Source organism: Podarcis tiliguerta, assembly GCF_965153285.1.
Source record: "Podarcis tiliguerta genome assembly, chromosome: 12".
In the NCBI taxonomy this organism is placed as follows: domain Eukaryota; kingdom Metazoa; phylum Chordata; class Lepidosauria; order Squamata; family Lacertidae; genus Podarcis; species Podarcis tiliguerta.
The window spans coordinates 53,305,383-53,320,738 of NC_139545.1; the positions used below are offsets into that span (position 1 = coordinate 53,305,383).

At 48.9% G+C, this 15,356-nt stretch overlaps 1 protein-coding gene and 2 long non-coding RNA genes across 4 annotated transcripts in view; 2 read left to right on the forward strand and 1 right to left on the reverse strand.

Annotated features, from left to right (window-relative positions):
- Nucleotides 1–8,300, forward strand: part of ZBTB47 (zinc finger and BTB domain containing 47) — a 48,970-nt gene extending 40,670 nt beyond the window's left edge. Inside the window, exons 6-7 of one of the 2 annotated variants that reach the window (XR_014503661.1) lie at nucleotides 5,004–6,661; nucleotides 6,725–8,300. Coding sequence is in view for 1 of the 2 variants with exons in the window: in XM_083406323.1 (XP_083262449.1) it covers nucleotides 5,004–5,407 (404 nt within the window). In the remaining variant the exon portion in view is untranslated. Of the gene's footprint in view, nucleotides 1–5,003 lie in introns of both variants that reach the window. The other variant, XM_083406323.1, reaches the window with a different exon arrangement.
- Nucleotides 1,528–1,823, forward strand: LOC310661145. Its single transcript, XR_014503777.1, has 2 exons — nucleotides 1,528–1,708; nucleotides 1,743–1,823. It is a non-coding gene; the product is annotated as an uncharacterized lncRNA (long non-coding RNA).
- LOC310661092 lies at nucleotides 5,693–14,954 on the reverse strand. The gene is made up of 2 exons (XR_014503695.1): nucleotides 13,818–14,954; nucleotides 5,693–13,493 (listed from the first exon to the last, which is right to left on the reverse strand). It is a non-coding gene; the product is annotated as an uncharacterized lncRNA (long non-coding RNA).
- Nucleotides 14,955–15,356: the final 402 nt, after the last annotated feature.

A 15,356-nucleotide genomic window follows, 5' to 3' on the forward strand; every position in this document is an offset into this window, starting at 1 on the left:
TTATTCAAATTTTTAAATACGCATTTCCTAATTTTATATTGCATTTTATAAACCTTCACACACTTATTTTTCATCAATACAATAGTCCTCTATCATTTACAGAACTTCTTGAAATCCCACTAGCGTTATTTGCTCATCACATACACATTTCCGATAGTCTGAAAATTTTCCCCAGTCTTCAATGAACTTTTGATCTCGTATATATCTGATCTTTCCTGTTAGTTTGTCCAGTTCAGCATACTCCATTAGTTTCATTCTCCATTCTTCGAGCGTCGGCAGTTGTTCCTGTTTCCATTTTTGGGCCAATAATATTCTCGCTGCTGTTACTGCATATTGGAAAAGTTTACAGTCCATTCTATTTATTTCATTTCCTACTATTCCTATTCGTTTTGCATTTTTCTGTTGCGAACTACCCTGTGATCTTTGGAGGAAGGGCAGTAGTACACAACTTTAATCAATAATCAGAATAACAATGATAGTCCTGCACTCTAACCGCTTGCTAAACTGGCTCTATCAGTCATCGAATATATATAATTATATTAAATTAGCTAACTTTGAACAAATTTCTAGGCCTCAGCTTTCCCAAAGACCCCATTGGCATCATCACTCCCCCCCCCCCATTCTTTTTAATCCCAGAGTGTCAGTTTGCATTTCTTAGTATAGTGGTACCTCGCAAGACGAATGCCTCGCAAGACGAAAAACTCGCAAGACGAAAGAGTTTTTTGTTTTTTGAGTTGCTTCGCAAGACGAATTTCCCTATGGGCTTGCTTCGCAAGACGAAAACGTCTTGCGCATTCGTCAGTGCATTCCTATGGGAAACCGTGCTTCGCAAGACGAGAAATTCACAAGACGAAAAAACTCGCAGAACCAATTAATTTCGTCTTGCGAGGCACCACTGTACAGAGAGTACATCTGATATGTAGAGATCTTTCCTATTCTACTTAACTCTTCTGCAAGCTTCTCTGTGTGAAAGAAGCAAGCAGAAGGTTCCTGATGTTTGGCTTATCCCTTCAGAGGAGCTGAGCGCAGCTGGCTTTAACTGCTTCTCTTATCTCTTTCAGTCAAGGTCACGCTGACTATAAAAGCAGGGCCAGAAGGAATCTTGTTTTCCCCTTCTCTTTCTATCTCTTTCCCTTCTGGTGTGGTGTTCTGTACATCAGGCATGCCCAAAGTCTGTTTCCGGTCGTTTTAATCTGGCTCCTGCGGCAGTTTATTTCCTGCGGTAAAAACCTCAACAACTTCAATCCTAAACAAAGGTTAACAAGTTTGGTTGGCTCTTTGGCTGGCCCTCATGGCCCTTCACTTCATCAAATCTGGCCCTCTTTGAAAAGAGTTTGGACACCACTGCTGCACATAGTATGCTTAGTATATTAAGGTTTAGAGTTATTATAAGTTATTGTAAGTTTAAGTTAAGTCTGCTGCAACTGGCTTTCTTAAGGACAGGGCCAATCCTGAATGTATTGGATTTGCGACCATTTTGCTCATTTGCCTTCAGTTAAATAAGTTGGAGTTCTTGTTATTAAACATAGCAATACAGTGGTGCCCCGCAAGACGAATGCCTCGCAAGACGAAAAACTCTCTAGACGAAAGAGTTTTCCGTTTTTTTAGTCGTTCCGCAAGACGAATTTCCTTATGGGCTTGCTTCGCAAGACGAAATGTCTTGCAAGTTCTTGCGAGTTTGTTTCCTTTTTCTTAAAGCCGCTAAGCTGTTAATAGCCGCTAAGCCGCTAAGCCATTAATAGCCATGCTTCGCAAGACGAAAAAACCGCAAGACGAAGAGACTCGCGGAACGGATTAATTTCGTCTTGCGAGGCACCACTGTATATCTGACTATGGACTAACATGAACTTATCCCTACTCATAAACTCTTATCTCTAATTCTGTAACGAATTATTGTGTTATACACATCCTTATGAGTTTGAGTTTGTAATCTCTGTTTGAGTTTATAATCTCTATTTGAGTTTGTGATCCTTGTCAGAATACATACTTTTGAATGGATTAGTTTTTGTTACAATTGACTACTGATTTGCGAGTAGGGACCATTCCCACTACTGAAATTTATATTGGCCAGAGTTCTTGGTGTGCTTTTTTCTTGGCATTTTCTTTCAGTAGCAGCAAAGCTCTGCTGGATGAAATACAATTGCCTCTGGCCTATTTTTGGGGAATCCTGCAATGTGTTTAAGTTGTTACTCTGCTAACTATACGTTGGAGTTGCGCGGTGAGTCCCCCCCCCCCACCAGTAGAAATAAAGACACGGGACAACATTATTTAGGTTAATGGGCTAAAATTGGCCACAACTTTATTGGTTACAGGTGATGAGTGGTATTGGCTTAGGCATTGGTCCTAATCAACTACAGTGGTACCTCGCAAGACGAAAAACTTGGAAGACGAAAGAGTTTTTCGTTTTTTGAGTTGCTTCGCAAGATGAATTTCCCTATGGGCTTGCTTCGCAAGACGAAAACGTCTTGCGCCTTTTTCTTAAAACCGTCAATGCATTCCTATGGGAAACCGTCAATGCATTTCCTATGGGAAACCATGCTTGTTGTGGGGACGAAAAATTCACAAGACAAAAAAACTCGCAGAACGAATTAATTTCGTCTTGCGAGGCACCACTGTATCCGGCTTCAGTCTGTCTGTCTGAGAGGCCGGGAAGGGTTAACACCAGCAGGGGAAGCCCTGCTGATGCACATCAACTAGGGACTCCCCTGGGGTCACCGCTCGGGGGCGTGCCTTGGGCCCTGGCCTCCATAGGCTTCGGACGGGGCCCACGCCCCCGGAGTCCTTTACCAGACTACCCTTCAGTAACCGGGGGAGGTGATGCCACTCCTCCCCCCATTCATCTGCATAACAATATGCCGACCAATGCCTAACTGCCAAACCGTAGAAGTTGTGACGATTTGCTACGAGGTAGGCGAGAAAACCAAGTGGCTGGTGCCAATTTGCCAAGTGGAAAAATTCCTACCAGGCCCCTTAACGGCGACCAACCAAAGTCCATAGTAAGGTCAAAGGAGGAACCTTGAAGGGTGGGTGGGTGGGAAATTCCCCAGTGATCGGTGGCAAAAGAGGACGCTCCTCTGCCTCGCTTGCCCTTAAATGGGGCAAGCCACACCCCCTGAGCCAGCCAATTGGCTGGCCAGGGAATGACGCATCAGAGGATTCCCCTGGTCGCGCAGGGCTGGGAGTGTTGGGGGCGGGAAGCCCGCAACGCCACCTCCTCCTTAGGTCGGAAGTAGCTTTCTGCTCCTCCCTTTCCATGGAGGCGCAGATTGCAGTTATAGCAAAGGTGGCATTTTTTCATCTCTGCCAAGCTAAGCAGTTGGCTCCTTACCTCTCTCGCCCTGACCTAGCCACTGTAATCCACGCGACGGTCACCTCCAGACTGGATTATTGCAACTCGCTCTACGTGGGGCTGCCCTTGAGACTGACCCAGAAACTCCAGCGGGTGCAGAATGCCGCGGCGAGACTCCTTATAGGGTCTTCGCTGTGAGATCACATTCACCCGGTGCTATACCAGCTGCACTGGCTCCCGGTGGAGTATAGGATCAGGTTTAAGGTGCTGGTTTTAACCTTTAAAGCCCTATAAAGCCTAGGACCCTCGTACCTACGGGACCGCCTCTCCTGGTATGTCCCACAGAGAAAGTTACGGTCTTCAAATAAAAACATCTTGAAGGTCCCAGGCCACAGAGAGATTAGGCTGGCCTCAACTAGAGCTAGGGCTTTTTTGGCTGTGGCTCCGATCTGGTGGAACGCTCTGTCACAAGAGACTAGGGCCCTGCGGGACTTGACATTTTTCCGCAGGGCCTGCAAGACAGAGCTGTTCCACCAGGCCTTTGGCCAGGGCACAGCCTGACTCCCTCCTTTGGCAATATTTGCGGAGCTCTGGCCCAATGGTTGCCATCGGTTTGATTTGAATTAATTTTATAATGAATGATTTTAGAGTGTTGTGTTGTACTGTTGTGCTGTTGTTAGCCACCCTGAGCCTGGCTTCGGCTGGGGAGGGTGGGATATAAATAAAATTATTTATTATTGTTATTATTATTATTAATAATAATATGGAGTAGGATGTCAATGACACGACGTCTCCTGCCATCTTTCTGTTGGCTTTTTGCAGTATGGTAGCGCTGCAGAGAGATTGCTGGGGAGACCATGCATTAAAAAGGGACTCAAAAATAACTTAAACAAGGCTTTAATTACAAAAACAAAAACTCCTTTTACACTAAATACATTAACTAACAAACACGACCCAACCACCAACCCATCCCCCAGGGTAATGGCAGAGCTAGGTGCTGCTCCTTATATATTATACCCAATTCCTGACACAGCTTAATCCATGCAACTCAGCAGCACCTGCTATGTTTCACAGCTGTAAAGCTGGATCTCGTTATTTTGCTCTGGCCCTTGCTCTGGCCCCTTAAAGATATACAGTGGTGCCTCGCAAGACGAAAAGAATCCGTTCCGCGAGTCTCTTCGTCTTGAGGTTTTTTCCGTCTTGCGAAGCAAGCCCATTAGCGGATTAGCGCTATTAGCGGTTTAGTGGCTATTAGTGGCTATTAAAGGCTTAAGGGATTAGCGGATTAGCTGCTAAAAGGCTATTAGCGGCTATTAAAGGCTTAAAGGATTAGCGGATTAGCTGCTAAAAGGCTATTAGCGGCTATTAAAGGTTTAAGGGATTAGCGGATTAGCTGCTAAAAGGCTATTAGCGGCTTAGATCAGCTGTTAAGCGGCTTAGCGATCAGCTGTTAAGCGGCTTAGGGGCTTGGGGGAAAGGGGGGGGAGGGGAAAAAACACCCCAGGAATCACAAGACATTTTCGTCTTGCGAAGCAAGCCCATAGCAAATTCGTTTTGCGAAGCACCTCCAAAATGGAAAACCCTTTCGTCTAGCAGGTTTTCCGTCTTGCGAGGCATTCGTCTTGCGGGGCACCACTGTACACATCGGGTGAAACAATCATGAACCTTTACATTTAAAGAATCAATTCAACACTTTCTTCTCCCTTCTCCTCAGGCGAAAAGCCATATATCTGCGAGATCTGTGGGAAGAGCTTCACCAGCCGGCCCAACATGAAGCGCCACCGCCGGACGCACACGGGCGAGAAGCCCTACCCTTGCGACGTCTGCGGCCAGCGCTTCCGCTTCTCCAACATGCTGAAGGCCCACAAGGAGAAGTGCTTCCGGGTGAGCAACCCCGGGGCCTCGGACCCCAACGGCAACAGCGCCATCGGCCTCTCCGCTCCCCAGGCCGCCGGCTCGCCTCAACTGACCACGGGCGTCCCGCTGCATGGCACACCACATTCCCATGCGCTCCCGTTGCCCCTCATGCATGTGCACGCACAGAGCATCCCTCCTCCGCCGCTCTTGCCGCCGCCACCGCCTCTCTTCCCGGGCAGCAGAGTGAACTTGAACAACTAGGCCCTCGCCCAGCTGTTGAGCGTGCGGGTGCAGAACCGGCCTGTAATTCAGTAAGTGCCCAGCAGGTGTCAGTCACGAATGTCGTGGGCAGCCGTTGGTTTGGGTTTTTCTTCTTCAACAGGGCCTGGTCTTTTGCCTCCAGCTTGAAGAGGTTGAGGTTCTCAACTCCGAGCAGGAGGACCAAGCCATCTTTGCTGCTTGAGTTGCATAGAATTTGAAGGTCACGTTATGCTTTCTTCACGCGTGGAAGGCTGTAGACCAAATGCCGCTGCCGTCCATTTTGGGGGGCTCGGAAGATCTTGGGGTGTGCTAAAGGCTGTTCGACAGACCTTGTCGGTTTTATTGGCTCGGATGAGAGCATTTTCTTTAGCTTATCCTGCCACATCTGGTGGAGAGGAGAGGTTGAGCACATAACAAGAGTCCTTTTGGATCAGTCTATCTAGTCTAGCACCATGTTCTCACAGTGGCCAACCTAAGGTGAAGCCCCTGAGTAGCACTCTCTCCCCATTAACACCAGTCCTGAGAGATCTGCATTGGCTCCCAGTACGTTTCCAAGCACAATTCAAAGTGTTGGTGCTGACCTTTTAAAGCCCTAAAGGGCCTTGGTCCTGTATACCTGAAGGAGCGTCTCCACCCCCATCGTTCAGCCCGGACACTGAGATCCAGCGCTGAGGGCCTTCTGGTGGTTCCCTCATTGCGAGAAGTGAGGTTACAGGGAACCAGACAGAGGGCCTTCTCGGTAGTGGCACCCGCCCTGTGGAACGCCCTCCCTTCAGATGTGAAGGAAATAAGCAGCTATCTTATTTTTAAAAGACATCTGAAGGCAGCCCTGTTTAGGGAAGTTTTTAATATTTAGTGCTGTATTGTTTTTAACACTCGATTGGGAGCCACCCAGAGTGGCTGGGGAAACCCAGTCAGATGGGCGGGGTATAAATAACAAATTATTATTATTATTATTATATTTGCCATTCCCAGCAACCACTTTGCAGAGGCATATGGCGTCCCTCCCTGGAAGTGTTTATGTTTCCCTTGAACCTGTGGCCTTCTGGGTGTTGCTGGGCAACCACCTTCCTTCTCTCCTGACCCACTATGGGCCATCAGCACTTGGAGGGCCAGAAGGTTCCTTGTCCTCCACCTTGGAGCTTGGTTGGAACTGAGAAACTTTCGTGCAAGCCAACGAGCTTGGAAGAGATCCATTGCGGCTTCTCGTTTCTCTCTCTAAAGCAGCGGTTCTCAACCTGTTGGTCCCCAGATGTTGTTGGACTACAATTCCCATCATCCCTGAGCTCTGGCCTTGCTAGCTAGGGGTGATGGGAGTTGTAGTTCTCCCCCCCTCAAAAATATTTATTAGTTTTCTCTTATAACACAGAGACAAAAACACAAAAGAAAAACATTACATTTGACACAACATAAAAACTTAACAACAATAAAAACACACAAAATAAAAGAAGAAATTTTCCTTCTTATACCCTGGTGTGTTTACATTGCTAAAAGACTTCCTTGACACCCTCCAATCTGGATTTCATCATATCACATATTTGGCAGTTCCCAATTTCATATTTATAACATCAATATCTTCTTTCAGTACATACTTCTTAACCTTACTTCCAATTGTAATCCATAATAATCTTTATTATTAAACTTTTTCTATCATTTAACTTAACCTGTTACTTCTAGGGATTTCTTAATTATCTTATATTACAATATCTCACTAAATATTCTTTAAATTTCTTCCAGTCTTCTTGTGTTTCCTCCTCTTTCTGGTCGCGGATTCTTCCAGTCAGGTCATCCAGCTCCGATAAGTCCACCATCTTCATCTGCCATTCTTCTATTGTCGGAATTTCTTGCAGTTTCCAATTTTTGGCTAATGAAAGTTTTCCTGCTGTAGTGGCATACAAAAAGAGTCTTAACATCCTTCTTGGGCAATTCTGGTCCTGTCATTCCAAGTAGAAAGGCTTCTGGTTTCTTAATAAATGTATTTTTCAACATTTTTCCTTAATTCATTATAAATCTTTTCCCAGAAGTCTTTCACCTTGGGAGGTGAAAAAAAGAAAGAGATGGGAGTTGTAGTTCAACAACATCTGGGGACCTACAGGTTGAGAAAGGCTGCTCTAAAGGAATGGGGAAAAGCGAAAGCTTCTCTCGCAGTTGAGCTGCAGGGATACAGCAAGCCCAGGGTGTGGTTGATGCCATGATTTGTGGAAGTGGCTGGATGTTGTGTCTCCCAGAGGCCAGCTTTCCATTCCTTAAGAGCCCAGGAAGCTGCCTTCATACCAAAACAAGACCTGTGTCCATCTAGTTCAATATTGTCTACACTGAATGGTAGCAGCTCCCTAGAATTTCAGGAGGGGGGTTTCTCCCAGCCCCACCAGAAGATGACTTGGGGGGTTGACCTGGGACCTTCTGGTTGCAAAGGAAACACTCTAACCATTGAGCCTACAGCCCTTCCTCCCCTTCCTCCATCTTTCGTTATCAGCACGACTTGTGACTTCTCATTCTCTGTCGCTCAAGGGACCCGTTCCTCCCTGCACAATGGGGAAGACGAGGCTGAACCTCGTTGGTGGTCCGTGAAATTGCACCAGAGGAGAAGAGTCCTTCTCTTGATTTTCGTCTTGGTGTGCAGATCCCCTCTCACCCTTGATGGTTTGCATGGCTTTAAGACAAGCAGGCTCTACGGAAGAGTCTTTGTGTACCCAAGAAATTGAAATAAGGGCATAGGCACTTGATCTACAGCCTTCTGTTAGTTCCAGTAATTTGTCAGTGGGCTAATGCACTAAGCAAACTCCGTTAGGGGCGTACCTGCCTACTATCTCCTCTGCCAAATGCTTCTGAGCTGGCCTGGGCAAGGATCTCTGGCCTCTTTTTTTGTAACATAAAGAATTTATTATTTTAACCTTTTTGCACTTTATTAATCCATCATAGTAACTCTTCCTCATTTGGGTGCTGGTAAGGTATTCCGGAGACTCTGTTGCAGGCTAATGAAATCAGCAGGCCAGTTCGCTCACCTGCCACCGCTAAGCCGGTTCTGTTCATTTCAAATACAAGACGCCTCATTCAAGCCCCACGGAAAACAGGCAGAACTTGAGCAGCTGCAGCGCATAGGCGGATTTGCCCCATCGGCATGCAAAAAAAACAACAACACAACCCCACATGCGCACGGACAGGTCCGTGTGCGATGGGCGACTTGCGAGTCTCGTTGGGTATTCAATTCGGCAATTTCTCCTCCTTTGCCTGAAACTTCGCAGCTCCTCTTCAGCTAAGACGCCCAGACCACTTTGCCTCTCTACGTATTTGGGTTTTTTTCTCTCTATGTGTGTATGTGTGTGTCTTTAGTGTGAACTGAAGCAGGGCTGGTCCCTGGAACAACAGCCATAACAAACGGACAGGAAAAGATGCGGCGAGAAAGTTGTGGCTTGGGCGGGTGGGGGAAAAGGTCGAGACGGTGCAATAATTGGTAGGTGTGTCGGGACGAAATGCCGCGGCGTCGAAGCCTTTGGGAAGAAGACGTCGCGGGCCTCTTCGTAAGAGAGGCTTCCCGGTTTGACTGTCGGTGGCAACCTCTTCCAGAGACTTTACAGAGTGATGGCTAGCGTCGGGGGAGTGGGGCTGTCTTTCCTGCACCCCTCAAAATAACCCCAACGACCTCGTATTACTTTGGAGAAAGAGAAAAAGGCAACGTACCATGACTCCACATGCCTCAAAGGTAATATTCTGAACGCGTTGCTTTTCACAGCGTTTGAAACCCGTTGCCCGAATATGCCAAGAACGAAGAGAAACTAAAAAAGACGCGCGTATCGTGGACTCTCTCTTTTAGCGTTACAAACAAAAAAAATATTTACAATGAAGCACTTTATTCTATATAGATCTGGGTGGGGTGGGGTTGGGGGGTGGGGAGGAGGATGATCTGAGTTCTGAGAACATTGGTTTAAAAAAAGAAAAGAAGCGGCGTCAGAAACGTTCTGCAAAATATATTGCAAACTTTTCGTTTTAACAGTCGTGTGAATAACCTGCATATGCTTTTACTTTCTAACTCGCAAGGGAAGCAGCACTCCGGGGTCAATGATTGCAGCCACTTCGTTCGTTTCTCCTGTTCCTCCTCAAATTGAAGGGCGCTGGGGGGGGGGGGGACAGATGACAGAGAAGTTTTGGCACCGTTGGCCAGTGGCGTTTAGTTCCCGTTGGGTCTGGCAGGGCGGAAGGTGGGGAGCCCACCAGTAGGTGGCGCCAGAGCCAGCAGCAGGTAGAGCAAATTCTCACTAGGGCGCCATTTTCTCCCACCCTGCTGAGTTGTATGAGGGCAAAACTGAGCCTAAAAAGGAGGAGGCAGGGCCATTCTCCCCACACATACCTCTTTTGGCCACGTAATGCTAGTCTGTGCATGTAGGGAACGTGCTATTGGCTGCGAAGGATCTGTGTGTGTTAGGGGGAAGCTTAATCGTTCCCCAGGGGAGGGGGAGAATAGGTAGGGGGAGCGTCCCCAATTTTCTCCCCTTAAAATCAAACCACCTGCACGTGCAGCACCGTCAACCCACAAGGGTGTTCTCTGAGGTAACATGGAGCATTGTTCCAGAAGCTTCCAGAGAGTTGTGTTGAATTTGCGGCTGTAATCCCCAGAGTGGAGGACCCCTGGAAGTGCCAGGGACCATTCCTGGTATGCCAGGCTGCTTCCCACCCCACCCCAAATTATCCAGAAGCGAGTCCTTCTCCAAATAAACCAGGAGACCCCCACCCACCTAAAGTTTCGGATCTCACCATTGCCGTAAAAATGACTCCCGTTGCCCGTATGCAAGCCATTCCTTCTCGGCTTCAGCCCTCTCATTCCCTCCCCTCTCAATAATCATACTGAACTTGCAGGGTTGTTGAAAGGTTTGCAAGCTAGGGCGTTTCGGACCGCGTTTCAGAGCTGCCATCCCACATCACTGGGGAGACACTTCGAACCTTTCCTTGGTTGGTTGGTGGGTTTGTTTCCATCAATATAGTTCACCCCACATTTATCACTTGTGTGGTGCTTCCAGCCTGCAGGCCAGCCTTGGCCAGCCAGGGTTTCAGTTGGGTCCGTGAGGTCGTCCGCATGAAACCATATCAATTTGGCCATCAGATGACGTTACCTCAGTGGGCAGTTGACGTCAGATGGCGGGTGGGTTCGACGGGTGCTGTCGGCCCCTGCAGAGGACAGATTTCAGCTGATTCGTAAGCAGGGGCTCAATCCTAGGTTTGCCTGCCCCCCTCAGGGAACTGCCCTCTGCAGTCGCTCCCTGCAGAATATCTCATCAGCGGCTGAGCAGCGAGTTCATTCCTGCTTGGGTGCTATCTCCCCACATTCCTGCAGACCGTTGGGCAGGTCTGCGGGACCAGCCAATCACTGCAGCATCTTCTGACCCAAATTCAGGTGTTCCCACCCACCTGTCGAAAGTTGGCCCACGGTGGCTTGGGGAAATAAAGAGCCGGCCTGTTCTATATAAGGCAAACACATTGCTGGGAAAAGTGGCATATCAGAGGTTGGGCTCTCCAAGGTCCAATGCCTGGACGTCTTAAGCTGTGGTTCTGCAGGAGTATCCACGAGATCCTTAGCTTTTCAAACGCGCTGCTCCAAAAACAAGCCAGGCACACGGAGAACCCGCTTGGGTTACCTGCCCAGAGCCCAGAATTGCTTAGGCCAGGGGTGTGAGATGCCTGCTTCTTCCTCCAGGTGCAGTAGGACTGCAACTCCCATCATCTCTTGCCACAGGCCATGCTGGCTGGGGATGATGGGAGCTGGAGTCCAGCCGAACCTGGAAGGGCCACTGATTCCTCAACCCTACTCTGCCTTGACTGGGAGCAGCTTTTGCAGGGTCTCAGGTAGGTCTTCTGCTAACTAGTGGTCCTTCAAGCTTGGTGTGCCGTTGGGGGTTGAACCCAGGATTTTCTGAAGCCCAAGCAGATGTTCTGTCACTGAGCTATGATCCCTCTCCAGAGTCTCCACATCCCCTGTGTGGTTATTCTTGCAAGAGTGCAGGTGGCATCTACTGGAAGCCTCCAAAACCGGGGGATATGACTGAATAGGACCTTTATGGTGGCGAGGCAAGATCCCTACTGAGTGTGCCTGGGTGATGCTTGCGTTTCAGAGAATCATAGAATTGTCGAGTGGGAAGGGACCCCAAGGGTCATCCAGTCCAACCCCCTGCAATACAGAAATCTCAACATGCAGTCCCCCATTCCCCGCCCCTCATTCCAGTTCAGGTGCCTGCCTAACTATTGGGGAAGGAGAGTTTTTGCACCCTTTCTAGGCTCCTGTGAATGAATGGACGATTGTGTACAGATGCTGGTATGCCCTTTTCTCCTCCTGATTTAGGGAGGCTGGACACTTGGGCAATGCTGCTTGCAACACTCTTTTTATCCCTGGCATGCCAAAAGGACGTGTGTTATCACAAAGAACGCTGGAAGAACAGTTCAGGGAGTCAGGCATGTTTAGCCTGGAAAAGAGGAGAATGAGATAAAGGTAAAGGGACCCCTGACCATTAGGTCCAGTCGTGACCGACTCTGGGGTTGCGGCGCTCATCTTGCTTTACTGGCCGAGGGAGCCGGCGTATAGCTTCCGGGTCATGTGGCCAGCATGACTAAGCCGCTTCTGGCAAACCAGAGCAGCACACAGAAACGCCGTTTACCTTCCCACCGGAGCAGTGCCTATTTATCTACTTGCACTTTGAGGTGCTTTTGAACTGCTAGGTGGGCAGGAGCAGGGACCGAGCAATGGGAGATCACCCTGTGGCGGGGATTCGAACCACCGACCTTCTGATCGGCAAGTCCTAGGCTCTGTGGTTTAACCCACAGCGCCACCCGCGTCCCTAGGAGATGAGATAGCCATCTTCAAATATATCAAGGGCTATGGAAGAGAGAACGAGCTTGTTTTCTCCTGCTCCGGAGGGTAGGACTCAAACCAAGGGCTTTGACGAGAAAGGAGATTCCAGCTAAACTTCAGACCTACCTTTCTGGCAGTGAGAGCTGTTTGACAGCGGACTCCCGCGAGAGGGGGTGGACTCTCCTTCCTCGGAGGTTTTCAAGCAGAGGTTAGGTGGCCTTCTGTTATGGATGCTCTAGTTGAGATTCCTGCATTTTTAGGGGGTTGGGCCCCTCCCAACTCTATGAAGAGCCCTGTTGGATCAGGTCAAAGGCCCACCTAGTCTAGTCCAGTGCCCTGTTCCCACAGTGGACAACAAGACGCTTGCCCAAAGCTTCCAAGCAGGACCCGATCACAACACCTCTCTCGCGCATTGTGATTTCCAACAGCGTCCATTCAGAGACCTCTGGCAGTGTTGGCAGAGCATAGCTGCCGTGCCTAGTAGCTCTCAGTAGCCCTTTCCTCCATCAGTTTGCCCAATCCTCCTTCAAAGCCATCTAAGGCCATTATTGCTGCTTGTGGGAGTGAAGCCCCTAGTCCAGGGGTGGCCAACTCCCAAGAGACTGCGATCTACAGTGGTACCTCGGCTTACAGACGCTTCAGGTTACAGATGCTTCAGGTTACAGACTCCGCTAACCCAAAAATAGTACCTCGGGTTAAGAACTTTGCTTCAGGATGAGAACAGAAATCGTGCTCCGGCAGCAGCAGGAGGCCCTATTAGCTAAAGTGGAGCTTCAGGTTAAGAACAGTTTCAGGTTAAGAATGGACCTCCAGAACGAATTAAGTTCTTAACCCAAGGTACCACCGTAGAGGAAGGAGTGACCTGTTCACATTCAGCTCGTGGACTTCCCAGGGGTGCAGCCATAGCCCCAGGAACATGATTTTGGGGTGGTGCAAACCAAGCACGGATCCCCGTCCAGTGATCTACTGATCTTCCAATAGGTCACGGTCTACCTGTTGGACATGCCTGTCCTAGTCTAATAACCTCTGTGTAGGGTGAAGAAGCACTTTGTCTCTCCTGAATCCTGACCGCAGCGTTAGGAAGAGAGCATGCTAGGAATTCCTGCCCCGGGAGATGCGAAAGGAGGTTCTCTTGCATGACCCTCTCCACGCCCTCTGTCTGCGTTCCGACAACAGCCCTGTGACGTAGGCCAATTTAAAAATGGAGACTTGAGGAGGCTGTGAGTGAGAAAGAGTGGCTTGGCTACCCTGTGTCCAGTGGCGTAGCGTGGGGGGTGCAGGGGGGGGGGGCCGACCGCACCGGGCACAACATCTGGGGGGGGGGGCACACTCGCACTCGCAGCTCTCTGCCCCTACCTGGCTCACTCTCTCTCTCTCTCTCTCACTGCAGTGCTGGCTGTGCGAATCCGATCCGAGCTGCCGGGTCGCCGCCCACTGTGGAGGGGAGGGTGCCAGGCGTGCGGTGCAGAGAGAGAGAGAGGGACTATCTGGGGGAGGGACAGTGCAGCGGGGGGGGGGGGCGCAAATTACTTGCCTTGCCCCGGGTGCTGACAACCCACGCTACGCCACTGCCTGCGTCTAATAAAGCTGATTGTGAAACGTGAAGCCAGTTCACAACTCGGGGGTTTGACTGCTTTTCGATTACACCAGTCAAGAAAAGTTTGAAGGAAAGATCAGAAGGAAATGCCCAGGCTTCCTATGAATAGATTATTTGAGGCTTCGTAGAGCAGCTTGCTAGATAGAAGCTAAGCCATTTCTACAGGGGTTTGGGGAGACCAGGCTGGCCCCGCCTCTCCTGCAACAGGTAGGAAAAGACAGGTGAGAGTGAGTGCAGAATATCCTTCAGAACTTGGGCTGACTACAAAATCGAGCCTGGGTTTTTCCCCCTTGGCATATCGTACCAGCCTGCTAACTTTCTTAAGGTTTCACTATGAAAAGCTCCTTGGTAACAGCTCCTTTATTACGACAGACTCCTTGTTAACAATGTCGTCTTCTTCTTTAGGGAATTGGAAATGAGCGTTGAGGGTCTCTGATCTGTCATTTGAACCATAAAACATTCCTAATGCTTTTTTTTTTAATTAAAAAGTATATATAAATGTATTATTTAGGCCCTGCTTCTTCCAATTAATATCGAACACTCAATGGACAGCGGGACCTTGCTTAATCGTCACCAAAATGTTCTGTTTTGTTGAGGAACATTTTTTGAGGGGGGTGGGGAGGAATTGGAGAGCTGTTTCCAAATCTTACACCTAAATAAAACGGAACTTTCTTGATCTGAGTACGTGTGCCGTTCTTTTTCCAGGAGGAAAATCTCTTGGGTGCCTAGTTGTTTGTCAGCCTCAGCATCGAGATGTTCAGGGGAAAGTTGGGAATATAAGACGGAACAAACGATTTGAGTCTGAGGTTACTGGAACACACGGTTTGACCTAAGGGTTTAGCTACCCCAGGAGAAAGAGAGGGGAATCTGTGGGAGAAGGGACAGAGTCAAGAGCAGGGGTAGGCAAACTAAGGACTGAGGGCCGGATCTGGCCCAATCGCCTTCTAAATCGGGCCTGCGGGCGGTCCGGGAATCAGCATGTTTTTACATGAGTAGAATGTGTCCTTTCATTTAAAACGCATCTCTAGGTTATTTGTGGGGCCTGCCTGGTGTTTTTACATAAGTAGAATGTGTCCTTTTATTTAAAATGCATCTCCGGGTTATAGGTAAAGCTAAAGGGACCCCTGACCATTAGGTCCAGTCGTGGCCAACTCTGGGGTTGCGGCGCTCATCTCACTTTACTGGCCGAGGGAGCCGGCGTACAGCTTCCGGGTCATGTGGCCAGCATGACTAAGCCGCTTCTGGCGAACCAGAGCAGCACACGGAAACGCCGTTTGCCTTCCCGCTGGAGCGGTACCTATTTATCTACTTGCACTTTGACGTGCTTTCGAACTGCTAGGTTGGCAGGAGCAGGGACCGAGCAACGGGAACTCACCCCGTTGCGGGGATTCGAACCACCGACCTTCTGATCGGCAAGTCCTAGGCTCTATGGTTTAACCCACAGCACCACCCGTGTCCCAATGGGTTATTTGTGGGGCATAGGAATTCATTCATATTTTTTTTCAATATATAGT